This window comes from Perca fluviatilis, chromosome 3, assembly GCF_010015445.1.
Source record: "Perca fluviatilis chromosome 3, GENO_Pfluv_1.0, whole genome shotgun sequence".
In the NCBI taxonomy this organism is placed as follows: domain Eukaryota; kingdom Metazoa; phylum Chordata; class Actinopteri; order Perciformes; family Percidae; genus Perca; species Perca fluviatilis.
Genome location: NC_053114.1, coordinates 17,106,617 through 17,126,369, shown reverse-complemented (window position 1 = coordinate 17,126,369; position 19,753 = coordinate 17,106,617). Strand labels below are relative to the sequence as shown.

Here is a 19,753-nt window from a genome sequence, read left to right as displayed (position 1 = left end):
GTTTCTCACCTAGCTGTCCTGTCAGTTAAAGGCGGAAAAGCCCCGAAAATAATCTTAAAAATAACGTGGCAGGCATTATCTGCATTTCTCAAAAGATGTGACAAAAAGATCTAAATGTATTTTTGAATAGTCAGCATAATTGCAACTGAAGCGTTTGTATACTTTTTTTTTTTTTTTGGTTAAGGGAGATAAACAAACTGTATTTGCCATCCCTTAATCATCAGTCATGTATTGATCTGAAAAGACCTTTTGATTTTCTCTCTATTGAATCAGAAGGAGCAGTTGAAGGTGTTACTCAGTGCCAAAGAAAGAGAAGAAGGAGCTCGAGGCCTGGAGACTGTCAAGGTCCAGCTCCGGAGTACATTGGTCAGTGACTTTATTCTTATCGGATTTCTACTTTGAGCCTTTAATCCTTAAGGAAATGAATGCAGTGAAGATTCTTTTTTTTATCTGTATACCTTTTTATATCTATATTTGGTATTCGGTTCTTCTCAAGCTGTAATTTACATTTTGTTGTCCTGAGAAATCTGAAGTCTGAAAGCCTTAAATTGACGTTGTGTGTTAGTAAACCAACATTCAGTTGCCGGTTTATTAGGGACACCTAGCTAAAACTAATGCAGTCTAATATGACAGTCCTGCAATAAATTAAAAAAAAACATGAAGGTTGTATTGTTTAGTTTTTGTATCGATTCAGTTTATGGTTTATTTGGAACCTGTAGTTCTGTGGTGCTATTGAACTGTTTAGCATTATACTGACATGTTTTTTTTCTTCTTCTATTATTTTGTCCACCCCATTTATATCAAGGAGGGTAGGCTAAATAACAGAAGCACCTCTACCCCAAAAATCACGCAAGTGAATCAAACGTCTCTAAAACAGTTGCTTTGTTTTGTTTTAAACAAAAAAATAACATTGCAACCTTCATGTAGAGAGATATGTTGCAGGACTGATGTATTAGACTCCATTCGTTTGAGCCAAGTGTACCTAATAAACTGGCAACTGTGAGACTGTGAGACAACTGTGCTTTGAGAAAATGCTTGATAAATGTAGCGAACATTACGGCAAGTTTTTTTAAATAAATCAGTGCTGCTAAAACATTCTACAATGTGTTGTACATAAAATATATTTCAAATCTAAAAAGTCTCAGGTCATCCATTTGTAATAAGAATGTTTATGTCTGTATTCACAGGGGGACTACTCAGGGCAATCTGTTATCAAAGGTAAGCTTCCTTCCATGTCTTGAATCCTAAAGAAACTTTTGATATCATTATTTCAACCGTCACCTGCAGAGTATGAGGAGGTTTGAATGGTACGTTTTTACGCTGTTGTCTTGCAGGTAAAGAAAACATTTTGGTCAAACAAGCTCACAGCCTGGATTCTGATCAGGTACGTTTTCACCTGTGGAACGGTTTCACATCACCTGCAAATGTTTAAAACGCAGCGTTTAGTAGTTTGGATCGAGGCAGTCCGTGTCAACAATGTAAATGTACGGCATTTATACGCTTTTCTAGTCTTAACAACTACTCAAAGCACTTTTACAAAGTTCAGGAACCATTCACACACATTCATACACTGGTGGCGAGGCTGTAAGCCCTGCAATAGTGTGCTTACAAGCAGGACATGCGTACAAATTAAACTGCTTATACATTATTCAGATGCTGATTTGGTTTTCTTTCTTTCTTCTTAAATTATAACCAAGAACGAGTCTGTTCTGAAGGATTACAAATCAAAGGAAAGAAAGCTAAGGAACCTTTTTCTGCATGTTATCACAAAGCAGTCAACACCGATTCTGGACTAAAGTAGCTGGCTTTCCATGAAAATGCCTAATGATGATCATTTAATAAGTTTTTCCTCTTTCTCTGCAGATGCTCCAGAAAGCTGTCGTATCACGTTCACTGTCCAGACCTCCAGAGAAAAGTCAGCCCACTGTAGGCTGGGACGTCTCTGCTGAACTGGATGCACTCCGGCGTGAACTTGAGGCAGTCAAGAGAAAACAACAGGCAGCAGAGGACGAGACGGCACGCCTTCAATCTGACCTAAACCGTAAAAACCAAGAGTGCCAAGAGCTGGCTCAGAGCCGAGACACCATCCAGAAACAGGCCGACCAGCAGGTTCAAGAACTGGAGGACGCCTTGGGGGATGTCCAGAAGAGGATGCTGGATTCTGAGGGTAAGGTCAAACAGCTGCAAGCCCATGTAGTCGCCGTTAAGGAACACTTAGGAGGCCAGGCGACAGAAGAACTGCGTGCCCAGCTCCAGGACATCAAGGCCAAGTATGAAGGTGCTTCGGCCGAAGTGTGTCGCGTTCGTAACCGCCTCAAACAGAGCGAGAAGGCCCTGGAGGAGTACAAGAGCAGCGAGAACCAGCTAGCAACAGAGGCCGAAAAGCTGAACCAAGAGCTGGACGCTCTGACTGCGGAAAGAGACGAACTAGCAGAAACCCTTTTAGAAATGGAAACCCATTTGAAGGAGACCCAGACTAAGCATGGCAACACAGTGCCAGCTGAGAAGTTTGACAACATGAAAAACCTGCTGACGAACGCGGTAGACGAGAAGGAACGGCAGATCGCCGAGCTGAGGGAAGACTACGATCGCGTGCTGGAGGAGGTGGCAGAGCTCCACCGAAAGCTGGACGCTCCGTCATCCCAGGGAGGCTCGCGGGCGATGTCTGCTGAGGAGCAGCAGAGGATACGGGCGGCCCTCGAAGAGCAGAATGAGTCGCTGAAAAGGAAGCTGGTCGACGTGACTAACAAAAGCCAGGCTCTAATTAAGGAGGTCGGCGAGAGCGAGGAGGAAAGGGATATACTACGAGAGCAGCTGGATGAGATTAACAGCAGGATTGAGAGCGACTTCATACCCGTGAAGGTGCACGAGGAAGCCCGGAAGAACATGGTGACCGCTTTGGAGGAGCTGGAGGACAAACTGGTGGAAGCAAGCGAACGTTACGGAAAAGCAGAGGCACAACTCCAGCAGCTTCTGACCGAGAGGCCCACGCTGCAGGAGAATATCTACAGTCTCCAGAGCGCAAGTGCGAGACACCAGAGTGAAATGGACACTCTGAGATCTCAGAATGCCGACCTGGCGAAGAAACACGAACTTTTGCAGAGGAAATGGGAAGACAAAGATAAAGAGTGCGCCCAGCTGACCGCGCAGAGCCAGACTCTGAAACAAAGCTTGGAGGCAGAGTATGTTCCCAGACAGCAGCACGAGCAAGTGAAGATGGAGTTAAGTTCCACCTTAGAGAGTGTTAAAGCTGAGATGTTGAAGTTGGAGGCCAAGGGGAAAGAAAGTGCGGGAGAGTTGAAGAACGTGAAAGAAGCAAATGATACGTTGAAAGAAAAGTTGGAAAAAGTCCTGTCGGAGATGAAAAGGGACTATATGAGCGTAAAAGACCACAAAGCTATCGCAGACAAGTTGAATGCCGCCGTGGTCGAAGCAGAGAATAGAGCAAACGAAGTGTCTGGGATGTATGCGTCGGCTCAGGAGGAATCGGTAAAGCTTACCCAAGAACTGGAGGCGCAGAAGAAAGAACTTGATACCATACAGGAAGCTATTCAGTCCAAGTTTATCCCACTGACGGCGGCCGAGGAAAAAGAACACTCTCACAGTGCCCAGGTGAAGGAGTTGACGGTCAAACTGTTGGAAATGGAAGAGAAGTATAACGCCGAAAGGTGTGCCAGAGAGAGCAACGGACAGGAGAAAGATAAACTCAAAGTCGAGATTGAGTCGGTTCGACAGAGACTCGACTCTGCTGTGGTCACCGGTGAAAAGCACAGGAATGTGGAGGAAGAGCTCAAGGGTAAATTTGAGGAGTTAACTCAGAAGCTGGTCAGGGTAGAGCAGCAGCACAAGGAGGCAACACTTCAGAATGCTGATCTTCAAAACCAGAACGCCCTCAGCAACGCTCAGATCCAGAATCTCCAGGAGCGTCTGAAATCGGAGTTGACTCGGATAGCAACGTACGACGCGGAGCTCAAAGCCCTCCACGACGCCATGCAGCAAGCGCAGGCCGACTGCAAGAAGGCAAGAGAGGCTCAGCAGGAGGAGGCCCAGAGGGTTTGCGCGTTGCAGAAAGAAGTTCAGGAACGCTGCGGGGAAGAGGCATCTCTGCTGCAACAACAGGCCAAGGCCAAGGATGCCCTGGAGGCTGAGGTCGCCAAGCTTCGATTGGCTCTCGGCGAAGAGGAGGAGAACAACGCCCAGAGGGCCGAAGACGTATCGGCCCTGCAATCTGAGCTCCTTCAGGCCACGCAGGCCCTGGAGGAAATTCGCTACAAGGAAGACCAAATGGACCAGCTGAAGAAGGAGAAGCAGCAGCTGGAGGAGGAGGCCGCCAACCTGAGCAACAAGCTGCTGAGCCTGGCTAAGGAGAGTGAGGAGGCCCATCGGGAGGCATCGCAGGCGAGGGAGGGCGAGAGCAGGGCCCGGGCCGAGACGGAGGCCGTCCAGGAGAAGGGCCGCGCAATCGAGAGAGAAATTAGGGAGCTGAAAGAGCGATATGACGAGTCGCTCAGCACCATCTGTGATCTTCAGAGGAGGATTCAGACATCAGCTCAGCAGACTGAAGCCAAAGACAAGAAGGTAGTAAAATGTTTTCAACTTTGCTGTCAGTCATGGGTTTATTATATAAACTGGAATGTGTGTTTGACTATAGATAGAGAAAAAAAAAAAAGTGGTAATATACTCCATTGAAAAGTATTTGTGTGTCTGTTTTGGCTTTGTGTAGATTTTGAAAGAGTCAGATTTTTACATGGTTATTGTAATGAAAATATGTTAATGTATGAATATTAACGGTGTGTGTGTGTGTGTGTGTGTGTGTGTGTGTGTGTGTGTGTGTGTGTGTGTGTGTGTGTGCGTGTGTGTGCGTGCGCGTGCGCGCGTGTCTCAGATCACAGAGTTGCTGACAGATGTTGAGCGATTGAAGCAGGCGCTGAACGGTCTGTCCCAGCTGGCATACACAAGCAACGCGCCCAACAAGAGACAGACGCAGCACATCGACACACTCCACGGCCAGATCAAGAGCCTACAGCAACAGCTGGCTGTGAGTGGATGTACACAATATCATGTAAACATATGCATAATCTGCTTTATATTTCTACTTTTTTTATATATTTACCGCACAGTAACTTATCTTCTTGTCATTGACTGCCTCACTCATAATTTCTTAATTTCACCATGTATACCTCCTTTATTTGATAAATAGGGGTAGGGATGTAACGATTACCGGCATAACGGTAAACGACGATAAAAATGTTGGCGATAACAATTACCGTTTTCGTTTAAAATATCATTATTATCACGGTGGATTACCACGGTGTGGAAACCGTGGGTTTAATCCTTCCCAGCTTCATCCGAGTCTCCTGAAGTTGCCGCGCAGGCGCACTGCGTAGCCCACAGCGAGCGTTTCTTGAAGTTGGAATCATGGTGGAAGGAGCAGATGACAACGCTTAGGATTCAGGAATGTTCCTGACAAACAAGCTGAGCCCTTGTTCCTTTTTGATGTTAAAAGTTGCACGGTTGCAAGGTTTTGCCTATATTTTTGTAATATAATAAACACTGTTACACTTTTTGACAACCATTTCAGCTTGTGTAGGCCTATCAGTGCTTTCAGAACATATCAAACACACTTTTAAACCGCTCTAATACCAAAAACCGTGATAATTTTGGTCTCTATAACATGAGGTTAAATTTTCATACTGTTACATCCCTCAATAGGGGTGAAAATTAGCCTGGCTCCACCCTCCCATGTACAGCTCATTTTCATTTCCCTTCAGTACTACGTCTGGGCTCGCAGTACAGTCTTGGGTTTTCTCCTTCAAAGTTTTTGGCGGTCCAATCAGCGAACAGAGGGAGCGGCTGAGAACGCTGACTTTGAGGCCGTGCGCTAGAGTCGCGGCGGAGAAAGATGCGAGCGAAGCCATTCGGTCCGTTGTGGCAACGCCGGCAAATATCCAGAAGTTAAAGCCCGAGCAAGAACAATCTTTGCTGAGTTGCGTTGGTGGCCGTGATGCTGTGGCCCTCCTCCCCACCGGGTTCGGGAAAAGTTAGATTTTCCAGCTCGCTCGGTTAGCGGTGAAGGAGTTGGCTAAGGCTAACACTAGCGATGCTAATGCTAAAAGCCTTGACGGTCTCCCCTCTTGTTGCACATGCGCATGACATACGTCCCGACCAAACGTTAGCGACTGGTTATGGCAGATCCAGAGTGGCTCTGGGCAGATCCAATAGTTTTAAACTTCAACAGAGTACCCCAAAATAAGTGCTGTAGTTGAATCTTGCCAGCAAACATGACTCAAAATTACAAAAAAGAAACCGTAGAAAAACATTCTTATCCTAAGATTTATGTGTAGCTGGAAGATTCATAATAAGGTGGAATTAGAATTTAGTGACCGCACCATGACAGTATTTTTTACTGTCATGGTAAAAAAGTAGTTTGTCCGAAACCGTAACCACTTCATGCCTTTCTCCTGTGCTCCCTAAGGATGCTGAGAGGCAACACAGGGAGGTGGTTTCAATTTATCGAACTCATCTTCTCAGCGCAGCACAGGTAAGTTCCTCTCATTCATCTCTATTGAACATAAGAGTTGTCGTTTTCATTCCCATGAGTGGTCCTAATTAAACTAATTTAGGGTCCGTTGTTCAGACAGCTTCTTGATAACCTTATAGAACCCTGACAACAACTCTGGCTCCCAGAGATTCAGCTTTTGTGGCAATCTTTGGTCATCCCCGGCCAACACTTTTCTGATTTTGATAACTAAATTTGTTCTAAAAACCTCCCGTTACAAATGTTATTGGCTAGTCTTACATTTCTGCATATGGCAACAGAAAGTAATGAAGAACAACCTGTGGGTGCCATCACAACCGCTGCAGCACACACACACACACCCAGAGAGAGAGAGAGAGAGAGAGAGAGAGAGAGAGAGAGAGAGAGAGAGAGAGAGAGAGAGAGAGAGAGAGAGAGAGAGAGAGAGAGAGAGAGAGAGAGAGAGAGAGAGAGAGAGAGAGAGAGAGAGAGAGAGAGAGAGAGAGAGAGAGAGAGAGAGAGAGAGAGAGAGAGAGAGAGAGAGAGAGAGAGAGAGAGAGAGAGAGAGAGAGAGCCGACAGTGCAGATTAAAAGAATAAACGGTCATACTTGAAAACATTGAATGAGAGAAAAAAAAAAAAACATCTTAAAGATATTTATAAAATTGCGTCCATTTTATTGAGTCACGGCTGTGTTATTGTAAAATCAAGATCAACCAACTTTTAGTCACCATCCAAAAGCAAGAGGTACTTCATATGTTGACACGGCGGTAAAATGTGGTGTGAAAGCCTGCTGATTATTGATATATGATTATTTGAGGCAGCCATTGCAGATGGGTTGGGAGCATGTAATGGTAACTCCTATTAGTTGGAAATCCTGTGGGAGCAGGCTGCAAATTAATTCATCAAAACGGAGGGAAAAAAATGGTACAAACAGCTCAAATTATATATATAAAAAAGAAAATATGAAGGTGTAAGTGCACCGTAGCTGTCAGGAGCTGAAGCTTAGAATGATCTGTTGTGTGAGGAGTTGACAACCGATCCTTCAAGGAAGAAATACGATCCAGCTGGATTAACTGAAGCCCCTCCTGACTGTGTTTCTGTCGCAGGGCCACATGGATGAGGACGTCCAGGCCGCCTTACTACAGATCATCCGCATGAGACAGGAGTTTGTGTGTTAAAGCTTCCTCCAACAAAACAAAATGCTACCTGCTGACTCAAATTCACCAATCTCACATTTCCCGCTGCAGAGTTCCCCCGCCGTGGCCCCTGTGGGTGCCCGGTGTGCGGCAACATCTCCAACATTTCTCCAAACAGGCTGCTCTGAAATCCTTTTATTTTATTTTTTTTATTTTATTTTTTTGTAGTACGGCTACACTCGGTTCCCAGATATCTAATTCTCTGTGTTGTGGGTAAAAGTGAATAACCTGTAGATTTTTAGATACAAATATGTTATTTCAACTTAACTAGAAAGCTCATTTTACATCAAAAATGCCATTGTGTCAATTACTGTATCAAACTGACCTGTGAAATCATTTTTGACTTCATGAGCTACATGTACAGCAGGAACATTTTCACAAGATCTTACAGTGCGGTATGTGAAAGTGTCAAATCTATTTTGAATGGTGCAAATCTGCATTTTCATGCCGCTTTGACTCATTATATTCAGTGATATGGGGAGTTATTTGACATAGTAGGGCCCTTTTTTAATAGATTACTCGCTCTTGAAATTCTCAGTTGAAATGTTGAATGGACATCAACACAAAGACCACTTTTCACATTCCCACCTGACAGCTCTCATACAGTGTATTTTCGTATTTAACAGCGATGTTTGCTCAAATTTGAGGGATGGGTTCAAATTTTCTCAAGTGGACTTTTTAAAAGCCTGAACCTCTGAAATAGGTTTTGCTTGTTGTACTTATTCCTCTTGTTCATACTGGACACTAAAAGTCGAGTTATTGATCGCTGTGATTTAACTGGCAGTGAAGAGACATCGTCCTTACGTGATTATAATGTAAGATATGAAAAATTCAAAGCAATTTATTTGCAATCGTTTAACCAGAGCTAATACGAGGCTTCAGCAGTATGAATTAGTCTTATCAAGTGGGTTTCTTTCAAGGTTACAATCTTTGTTTTTCAGTATAAAATTCCCTCTTTGTGTTTCCTTGCTGAGACGCAGGGGCATCACTAAAGAAAAAGAGCATGTTTTGCTCTAAAATGTCTTTTAATTTTGGAAGTTACCCACAGGATTTGTCTCTCTGTCTCACACAAAGAGGACTGGGGTTTTTGTCCCCCGTCTCTTCCATTGAAACAGCCTTATTAGGAAATCCCTTTATGTCCGGATTGGACAGAAGGAATGATTACACATGTGGGCAGTATTTTAAGACAGACTTGGGGGGGGGCAGAAAAGAAAATGTGAACCTGTCCTTTTTAACCTCGTTGATGTCCACTACTTTCTTGAGACGTTCTTGATGTCTTGGGTCTCTTCACTCAATTTGTGGCGCAGTTATCATCTCCTGGAGGTCCAAACTAGCACACGTGTTTTCAGAATAATCCAAAGATTAAAGTGCTCATATTATGCTCATTTTCAGGTTCATAATTGTATTTAGAGGTTATATCAGAATAGGTTTACATGGTTTAATTTTCAAAAAACACCATATATTTGTTGTACTGCACATTGCTGCAGCTCCTCTTTTCACCCTGTGTGTTGAGCTCTCTGTTTTAGCTACAGAGTGAGGCCTCGCACTTTTGTACTATCTTTGTTAGGAGTCGCACATGTGCAGTAGCTAGGTAAGGACTGCTAGCCAGTCAGAAGCAGAGTATGAGGGCGTGGCACGCTAGCAGCTAGGCGAGCATTATGACGTGTTACAAAGTGACGCACGTTCGTAACAGATGGTAAGTCCCTTTGGGGGGGACTTTGGGCTTTTTCACTTTGTAAACCTATAACATGCACAAAAAAAGATATATATATAACACAATAAAGGAAAGGGAAAACGCCAAAAAGCATAATATGAGCACTTTAAAAAATATGTCCTCCAAAAAACACTACTCGCCATTTTGGTATATAGATGGATAGTAAAGTGACAGATTTGGGAGTCATGTCACTCACACAGTCTGGTTCCATAAGTCTGGACATGCTGGCAGGATTTGAGTCATGGAGGAGGGGGAGCGGGGGGGGGGGTGGAGTGGAGATCTCTTGCTGTGTCCTACAGTTTGCAGTGGCACGTCGTCCTTTTGTTGAAACCAGAGTGTCCTCTAGTGGAGAGACTTGGCAGGCCAAGTTAATAGAAATTGTAATAATCAGTGTGGCCCAGGGGTAGGCAGTTGTTGTTTTTTTGGAAGCTGTAATAGCTGCAACACTTGGGAAATGTATTATAAATCTTAAAGATAAGTGGGAAATGTGAACATCAAATCACTAAACGATAGAGCTTTATCTATTTATATCTGTTGCTCTGCATCACTACATTTAAACCAAACCTCTTTTTAAAGACAACTGTCCCAGCTGAAGCTTGACTTAATATAAAACCGTTTTTTTTTTTTTTTTTTTCCTGCAGCAGTGAACTCTCCCAAAGCGAGGCCTGCGTACCCCTGAGCCAGCTCTTTGTGACTCTTGATGGTGTCGTGTAGTGGTGTTGTGATTGTTGAGCGAGTCTCTCATGCCTTTACACTGATATATTTTTCATAGCTTTGTACTACTTTAATTACTGTACTACAGTGTGACAATTCTGTAATTCAGCAGGTCTGGAAGTGGAACGGCACAAAACACGTTCAGGTGTAACCTTTACTGTAGGAGGCCGTGACGATAGATGATGAAGAATAGAACCGATCCCTTTATTTATGTAGACAGACAAAGCCCTTATTGATTAGTTATCTGAAGCACTCCCGTCTTTACCTTCCAGCTAACACACTTTACCAAGAAAAGTTCTCGCGCTCTTGTTTTTTTTTTTTTTTTTTTTATATATATATATTTTGGCCAAAAACTCCGATAGTTTAGAAAATATCTTTCATTGTGTTATGCAGATGTTAGGAATTAACACTTAACTATCTTCCCTCTGCCATTAACATAGACTATCAATTGGATCCCGTTAAATCCCTAAATAAACAGTATATTCTATACCGATCCATTTAAATTGGTTGATGTCTTTGACAATAACATTTGTGTTTTGTGAATCAGTAATACAAAAATCAATAAAAGTGCCTAACATAGAAAACGTTGTTTGTGTCCGTGTATTTTTTACTCATGACTTCTGCCAGTTTTTTTTACTCCAGACTGTAATACCTCAACAACTATGGGATGGGTTGCCGTGATATTTCGTAAAGACATTGGTGTTCAGACCCAGAGATTGAATCTCGCTGCATTTGGTGACCTCCTGATTTTTCATCTAGCACCACAACCACCAGCAGCAGCAGCAGCATGTCAACGGCTGTAGACCTTTTAGTCTTATTACGTTAAAGGCCCTAAACGCCTCTCTTCTCGATCAGCTTCTTACTGTGAGGAATAAAGGCCTACATGAACACACAACTGTCTGCCAAAGTCGGAACAGATTGCGGGGGGGGGGGGTTGTTTCCTTGTGTTGGCCAGACGACGGTCAATCAAATCTGATCAATGAACGACGATTAGCGGTTTGTTTTCATGTTGCTCATTTAGTCATGAATATTTAACATTGCAGAGAAACGCCAAGTGCTCAGGGGGCTTTAAGTTGCAGAGTAAACGTGTGCTCTTAGCTCCGAGCGCTCTCGCTGGCTCGAGGAAACGGCTCAGTTCATGTGGTTTCACTTTAAGTACAATCAACCCAGGAATGAGAGCGAGTAGCTCTTTGGCATGCGGCGCTCCCTTTTATCTCTGAGCCTGTGCCTCTATTGATTTGTCTGTTGGTCTTTTTTTTTTTTTTTTTCCTCTTGACAAGATTTATTTTTCATTAAAGGCCTTTTCAACGGGATGCTGAGAACAGAGGTCAGGACTATTTCTGTTCTCTCATTTCAGATAAATTCATGGCATGCTGCACAGTTTTTTTTTTTTTTTTTTTTTAAAGTACAGCAAGGTTGAATTGCCCCCCACCCCCGCCAACCAAAAAAAGAGAGAATCATTAATACATGCTTCAAGCTGAACTTTATGAGTAAGAGCTAATCCATCCCTTATCCCATCCTCTGTTCACACAAACACACAACACGCACACACCCTCTAATTGATACAAGACTTGTCCTGGGTTTGATTTCCTTCCGAAAAAAAAAAAAAGCTAGCCGGTTTCAAGTTAGCCCCCCCTCCTCCTGCTCCTTCCTTGGTTTTATGATTCTCTTTTTTTTTTTTTTTGCGGTCTGCACTGAATAAGCTGTTCTCAGCAATTATGGCAAATACAATTCAATCTGTCGGTAGATCTGTCTTTAATCTCATTTCCAGGGTCCTAACCAGTCCCATACATCCACTTGCGGCCATTTGGTTTACCATTGTAACCCCTTTCCCCGCCGCAAAGAATCCCATCTTTTATAAGAAATTCGTCATCCCGAGAAGGATCAGAGACTTTTATTTACGTTGGAATGAGCCTCGGCCGTCCACCGCATGCCTCGTGAGTGGTGAACTGGCTGAGGAAGCAGGCGGGTGGTTATATACACATCAGATACACGCCCACATCCTTGCTTCCAGTCCTCTGAGCTGTCACGAACGTTTGTTATCCGACGCAGCAGTCTGCCACCTCTGCCGCGCTCGCTTCCTGGACGAGTTGTTTCGCATTGTTTTTCATACAGAAACTGAGAGGCCTTCTTCTCGTGTTTTACAGGAATTGATAACTTCTTGTTTTGACTACCTGTCACATGGAATAGCATTCTCACCTCCTTTTTTCTCCTCTGCCCTCCCTTTTTATTTTCATCTCCTGTGCGGTTGTTTTCACTCTTCCTCTCCTACATGGCAGGATTGACCTGCTTGGCGGCCCCCCCCAGGCTGAATATTCACTGTCACCAGGAGCCTACATTACCCACAATGCAACTCAATCGGCAACATTTCTCAGATTGTGTTGCGTTACGTTAGCAGCAGCTAATGTAACTTCAAGGTCTGCATGGTAAACTTAACTTCTTGCAACTCCACAGATATTTATTTGACTTTGCAGCTCCCTCTGGACCCACAAAAGGGTCATAAAACTTTATTCACATATGCAGTAGTACTCCGCGACAACAGTAAACACAATGATGTGTAAAATCAGCAGAGTTCACAGCACACTGTGGATGGTAGTGTCATTATGTTATACCGAATACTGCAAATGTATTAAGGAAAATGCACCGTGTGAGCACAGTATTAACTGAAAGTTGATGTTGTATTTCAGTGGTGTAAAATTCCCCCCAAAATGTGCAAGTAATGAAATTACCAAACAGGACACTGAGGACACTATTTTCTTTTCCTCCTTCTTCTCACTGCTTCCTCCCTTCCTGCTGTTTTACCTTTTTTGTCTGTCATCCTTCCTTCCTGGTTAATTCCACAGGTCAGGTCAGTCAAGAGGTCTGTGCCATATTTGTCTCCCTGGTGTAATTGCTAACTATTTCTCTGTCACTAATAGGCCATTACTCAGGCAGTGCCAGCCAGCCAGCTTGCGAGGCTACACTGGGGGCAGCGAACACGAGGCCAGGGGCCCCTCGTTTTTTTTCATTAGTCCCCTGAGGAATTGAACTACTCTTGGCTCCAGGCCGAGACAGGCGAGGCCCCTTTAATGTTTTTGCAGAGGTCCAGAGCACTTTGTTGCCTCAATAAAGTTCATTTATGGGATAATAAGGCTCTGGAGGACACATGGTGCTGATTTGAGTTGAATGGTTTCAGCATGGCTCACATTCCCAAAAGCGAGCTCGGTCTCTTCCATCTCTTTCTTTTATTTCTTTTTCTTTCCCTACTTCTCACCTTTCTCTCGCTCCTCACCTCACATCCCCCCTGTACTCTTTATCCACCGTCATTTATTATTCCTCTTTCTAACGTTTTGGCAGTGTAACCGTCTGATCCTAGGTTGACCTGGGATTCGCACACCTGGGAATGAGTAGCAGCGAGGGGGCAGGAGGCCCTCTCTCATTTCCCAGGATTTATTCCAGAGCTTGGAGGGGAGAAGGTAGTGGGGGTAGATGAGGGAAGAGAGGCGATCAGAGGAATGAAAACCCTCAAGCCTCAAGCCTCAAGCCCTGGCAGGAGGATCAAGCTTTACATCCCAAGACTACACCAGAGCCGATTACACGCCAAGACTGTGCCAGAGCCGAGTGTCCCGGACATTTGTACTTCAACATCTGCATCAAAGGTGTGGAAGTACTTTGTACATGCATGGGATACATACGTTGAAACAGATTCCTATACTCTGAGGATGGTTCAAAACACACACACACACACACACGCAGATGGATTAGAAACAGGCCCGACATCCCCTTCCTTATATCCTTTTGGTTATTGCACATGAGGCTTACGTGAGTGTTGGCCATCTTTCCCTGAAACCCAGTAAGGACATTGTACACCACCGTATGCTAAATGGTTTCATCTGAGTTCAATGTTTTTCTTTTTCCCCTCATTAGTATTGGGTTAACCACTAATGCTTAGTGTATCTGCTCAGCTTTTCTTCCTCCCTTCATTGACTTAGCGAGAAACAGATGGGGCCCAAACCGCCACATCTCCCTCTCCCTTCTGACTGTCATCCTTCCCACCACTTCTTTTACAATAATCTCTCTCTTTCAAACGGAAAATCGTCCCGGTTTTGCCTGTCTGCTCGTGGCGCAACACACCAGACAGTGTATGTGGTTTAATAGGATAAGGCTTTTGAGGTTGCCTGGTGCTTGGAAACATGGCTGAGGCCACCTCTGGCTGCTTCAATCATCTTAAAGTCATCGGGTTAGGCCTGAGGGTGTTAGCTTGAGCTTGTTAGTGTGGTTGGAAAGGGCTGCGTTTGATTCCATGATGAGGACTGGATGAAAAGCTGCGAGTCTGAAGGAGTGACACTGATTTGATGTTGGCGTTTGGGAGCCACTCCATTTTCAGTTGTGGTATCATGGGATGGCACGCTGGCTGGGTAGCCAGTTCAGCCGAAACAGACCACTGACACGAAGGGTGGCTCAGTGATACAGTGAAACTGTTACATATTACTCAGGCTTAACATAGTAATAGAGAAGTGAGTGGTGTGGCTCTTTGACTTTCCGCAACAGTGCTCTATTTGGGAAAAGAAAGTTCTTGCGGTATTTGAATGTGTCACTTCAGCAACCTTTGGGCATTTTAACCAGCAGAGACCCACCATTTGTGGCAGTTGAATATTTGGAAATGTGTGGAAATGTAACTCACTGTAAAGCCATATTTCTGTTTGTGTATGAATTAAACAATATTTAGTGGTGCTAGTAAGCTAGCGGGTTTCCAGTCTGTATGCTAAACTAAGCTAATCACCTCCTGGCTAGTGCTCTTTACTAAACACACAAACATCCGTAGGATTAATATGAAGCTAATGCTAGCAGCCGGTTATCTTAGCTTACCATAAAGACAAAATGGACACATGGAGAAACAGCTAGCCTGGCTCTGTCTAAAGGTAATATAAAATCCACCTACCACAATATCCAGTATATTGTTAGTTAAATCTGTAGACAAACTGAAAGGTAAAAACGTCATTTTGTTGTGTTACTAGGGTTATTCGTGTTGGACTGTTTCTTGGCGAACAACCGCTGGGAGCCTCGGCTAATCTAGGCTGGGCTAGGCTAATCACTTCCTGGCTCCAGCTTTGTACTAAACCCAACAGACATTAAAAGTGGAATACATTTTCTCACCTAACTCTCGGGAGGAAAATGCATCAGTGTCAAAAACATTACTTTATTATTAGCCAAAAGATCACAGTGGGTGTAATGAGTAGGTGCTTAAGATATATAGCCTATTGTTTGCCATTTTTTTGCCAAATGCTCACAGGAAATGACACAGTCATGCATCATTGGATAATTAGATTGATTTGTGTTTGAAGAATGCACAAACAATATAGAAGTTCAGTGTTCTCGAACAGAGCAGTCACTGAACGTTTTAGTAGAAAACCGACTGAGACTAATTTAGAGCGTTGACTAATTTGCAGCCTCTTGCCCAACATAATTTGGTTTGAGCTGTGCTTTGTAGTGGCTTGATGATGATCTAGTGGTTCAGGGGGTTCATTTCCTCGACAGAGCTGGGATTTCAGTAGCCAGCAGGTCAAAAGGTCAAGCGCTCAAAGCCTCTCTCTCTCGTCTCAGCCGCGAGTTCAGTTGCTGAGTTATCGTCACGTTGGATCGTAGATATTAACGCAGTCTGACTTCAAATCAGCTTTATAGGGCGGAGCCGGTGGTTCAGAGCTGAACGAGTTATGCAAGGCTATATTGTCACACCATCTCATTAGACTTAAAAGGAAACTCTTTTCTTTGGGCAGGAGTTCACAAGATGTAAACAGGCTGTAAAAACGGGCACATCTGTATTCATTTTTTCCTTCCTTCCACATTTGGTAATATTTAGTCAACATGGCTTAGAATGAAGAACTATTCAGGGTACATTTAGCCAAATACATTAAATACTTAAATCATCTGCTGTAAAGGTTCACATGAAACCATGTTTTGATTGGACTTGATCAAGTTGGAGGCATGTGCCTTAAACAAAAATAAGTTTGCATTTGTGCTACTTTAGTATGTGTTCTGTGTCAAAGTGCTTCGACATTTTCAGTGGTGTAAAGTATATAACTAACAACATTTACTTCAGGTACTTGTCCTTTACCTAAGTATTGCAATGGTAGGTTACTTCATACTTGTATTCCACTACATTTTTACTTCACTCCATGTATTGGACATGTTGTAATTACTTTGCAGATTAAGATTGTATTTTCAAACCGTATCTTACAAAACATGATGCAACGTTATAGAATCAGCTGTAAATCAGTACATTAAGTAGTTCAAATTCACTCCGTCTACAACATCAAAATGCCGGGTGCCACTTGCTAATTGCACTTACTACACGCTTCATGAGTTTAAAAGTTGTAAATGATGGCTTTATAAATATTTATTAAATTAAGTTGTTCATTCATGATTTATGCCATTATAAGTGACTTTCTTAGGGTTGCCAGGTTGTCATAAGGAATATTTTTTTTTTAAAAAAAAAAAAAAATATATTGTTAGATATAAATATAAAAAGGGGGTTATAAAAAAAAAAAAAAAAAAAAAAAAACCCACAAAAAAAATTACAAACAAATTATTAGTAATGTTATAAGAAATGTTATTTCATCATTAGTTTAATATGAAATATGTAATATGAAGTGACTAATCCACACATATAGTTTATACTTTTTCAATGGTTAATTATTTTGTAAACGATCTTTAAAAAATACTTAATATGATATAAAAATGTTGTTTGTAACAATTAACTGTTAAAATGACATAAATAACAGCATTATTTATAATTTCTATATTAATTATCATTTCATTGTTTGTTAACAGTAACATAACTTAACTAAGGTTAGAAAACTGTCATTGTACCCTTTCTTAGTGATGGTTATTGTGGTTTTATAGTGCTTTTTGTTGGTGATTATGCACATAGTTGACCAAATATAGTACAGGAGCATCAGCTTTTCTACCTGAAAAAAACTACATAAACAAATAAAAAAATGATGAAATCCTAATTGGTTGTTGTGATGTTCAGTGGCTGGCATCCTCATTTAATCCCTTACTCTAACCTTTTGATATTCAGGCAGAAAAAGACGAGCCTCGCCACTTCCCCCGTCATAACGTCCACCCCCGCTGTGCAGTAGCCTAATTTAATTGCTGCCCCTTTTTTCTTCTCCTCATTAAGGTAAAAACACGTAGAAATACAGTGTTGTCTTCAGACTGTGGGCTTGTCAAAGCGTTTGTCTTTCTGTGATCTCAGCCTTGTTGGGTGATGACTGCCTCTTTGTGTTTTTGATGCAAATTCACAATGATCGGAGGTTTCTGGCATTCCAGTATCTAATCTCATGGGAAATGCTCCTGTTCACCTGATCAGGGTTATTTGGCTTTGACAAGCTGCAGAGGTGTGTGTGTGTCTGTCTGTGTGTGTGTGTGTCTGTGTGTGTGTGTGTGTGTCTGTGTGTGTGTGTGTGTGTGTGTGTGTGTGTGTGTGTGGTGTGTGTGTGTGTGTGTGTGTGTGTGTGTGTGTGTCAGTGTGTCAGACCTGACTTTCATGGCCTCACTTCAGAGAGAGCTTTCCCTTGGCAAGATATCTTGCCCTTGGTGAGACCAAAGGGAAATATTTATAAATCATCTGCACAACAAATATTGAATTCGACCTGAAAGGTCAGAGCCATTCAGATGGACACCCTCGCCAGAAATGTGCAAACACACCTCTAAGTCTGCCTGCTGACCCACCAGAGCGTCCCCGGAACCACATCTCTGGCCCACTTCTATATCACACACACCATTCAGCCCTATTAATACCAACATGCTCCCTGTGGGATTGTGAACTGCTGCTTGCTGGAAGATCAAATGTAAACATCTGGTACTTCAGCAATAAAACTACTTCCAGCAGTCTTTCTTCACCATGCTGCATCTGCTTTTTGTTGTTGCTGTCTGACCCATTTGATTCGACTATCACTGTACTCATGTGAGTTCTAATGTGAGTTCTACTTGAGATGGGCATGAAATTGAACTGTAACATGCCACTTGTTACTTAATATTCCCCTAAATCTGTTGTGTTATGGCAGCCCATCAATAACTTCAAAGAATTTTCTATGGAGTGGCCGGTTTGGCTGAGTGGTAGAGCAGGCGCACGTATACTGTTTATGCCTCGACGCAGACGTCCAGGGTTCAAATCCGAACTGTGACAAATTTCCTGCATGTCTAACCCCTCTTTCTCACCTAGCTGTCCTGTTAAAAATTAAAGGCGGAAAAGCCCAAAAAAGAAAAGAAAAAGAGTTTTCTGTGGGGGGGTTTTCCTACTGGAATTGAGAATGGAGGTTGACAGAATTTCTGGATTTCTTTAAGCTATCGAGCATTAAATCAAGCAAACTAGAAAGATAGTACAAAAGATATGTTTGTACTCAAAGAACAGGGTTATTTTTTTAGAACAAGTGGACATTTAATGAACAGAAGGATGTGTTAAGGTCAACTGTAGATTGGTTTTGAAATGTGTTTGGGTTATCCATAAGAGATGGAAGAGATTTGAGTCTACTGTGTTTTGTCTCTACAGCAAGGATTAACAAAGCCAAATCACCTGTCAGCCTATGGGAGAGCACAGCAGCACGAATATCAGCCTTAATGACCCCAGCCCCACAAGAACTAGAGGAGAGGGATTAGGCAAGGTGTGGTTTCTGTTTGTTTGTTTGTTCTGTTTTCCTCGAGACCGCAGAGGGTGGGGGGGTGGTAGAGGGTCTTTGTTCTTGTTCAATTTGTGTTTCTCTGTTCTGTGCACCATCTGATATTACCTGGCACATATTGTGGAATTTGTTATCTGAATGATAAATGGTGCTAATAACAATAAAACATTGATCTAAGAAAAAATACAATGATAAGGTTTCAATTTATATAAATAAACTGGAAACAACTTCAGACACCAGCTGAAAACATTTTGGTTAGGGGAATAAAGATGCACCAGCACACAGTCTTACTTCTTTACCATATTGTTCCTCTTTGTGCAAGATAATAATAAGTACTGTATACTAGTGATTTATAGAAACATGCACCCTAATGTGTTACAGACTGGTGTATTTTCCGCTTAACATGGCCGTGGACACGTGGAAGGAATTGGTATGCACTCGTGGGGGCGTATGGCTGTCCGCATGGACTTTGATGTGTTTGAGTTGTAATTTTGTGCATTCAGTGCAACAATATCTAAATAGTGAAGTAAATCTGTTTTGATTACACTCATAAATACAATATGTTTAATATATTCTTTCAATATTGTTGCACTTAATGCACCCAATTACAAGAGATAGACCCAACGAGCACAAGTTCATAGAAAAGGACGATCAGCCCATGGTGTGAAATATGGCAAATTACAATGTCTGCAATGCGTGTTCTCAACACATTTGTCAGTTAAAACCAACAAAATTACATTAACTGCCAACATAATGGAACTCATAAATGTGTCATAGAGTCTATTAAAAACTAAACCATTACATTTTATTGTATAGTTTAAATTCTACAATTTATCACAAAGTTTTGAAAGATACTTAATATGTCAGGTTGAATTATGAACAAATGTGTAAAAATGCAACCAATTCATGTTATGGTGCATCCACAAAAAATAGTGTGTGTGTGTGTGTGT

General features: G+C 42.5%; 1 protein-coding gene across 3 annotated transcripts in view; it reads left to right on the top strand.

The window, feature by feature from the left end:
• uacab (uveal autoantigen with coiled-coil domains and ankyrin repeats b) overlaps positions 1–18,897 on the top strand; it is a 64,997-nt gene extending 46,100 nt beyond the window's left edge. The window contains exons 13-19 of one of the 3 annotated variants that reach the window (XM_039795343.1): positions 274–366; positions 1,188–1,218; positions 1,335–1,384; positions 1,864–4,578; positions 4,886–5,038; positions 6,476–6,541; positions 18,677–18,897. In XM_039795343.1, the coding sequence (XP_039651277.1) occupies positions 274–366; positions 1,188–1,218; positions 1,335–1,384; positions 1,864–4,578; positions 4,886–5,038; positions 6,476–6,541; positions 18,677–18,745 (3,177 nt within the window). In that variant the 3' untranslated portion in view covers positions 18,746–18,897. Of the gene's footprint in view, positions 1–273; positions 367–1,187; positions 1,219–1,334; positions 1,385–1,863; positions 4,579–4,885; positions 5,039–6,475; positions 6,542–7,625; positions 9,379–10,070; positions 10,732–18,676 lie in introns of those variants that run through there. The other 2 variants (XM_039795344.1, XM_039795342.1) reach the window with 2 other exon arrangements.
• Positions 18,898–19,753: the final 856 nt, after the last annotated feature.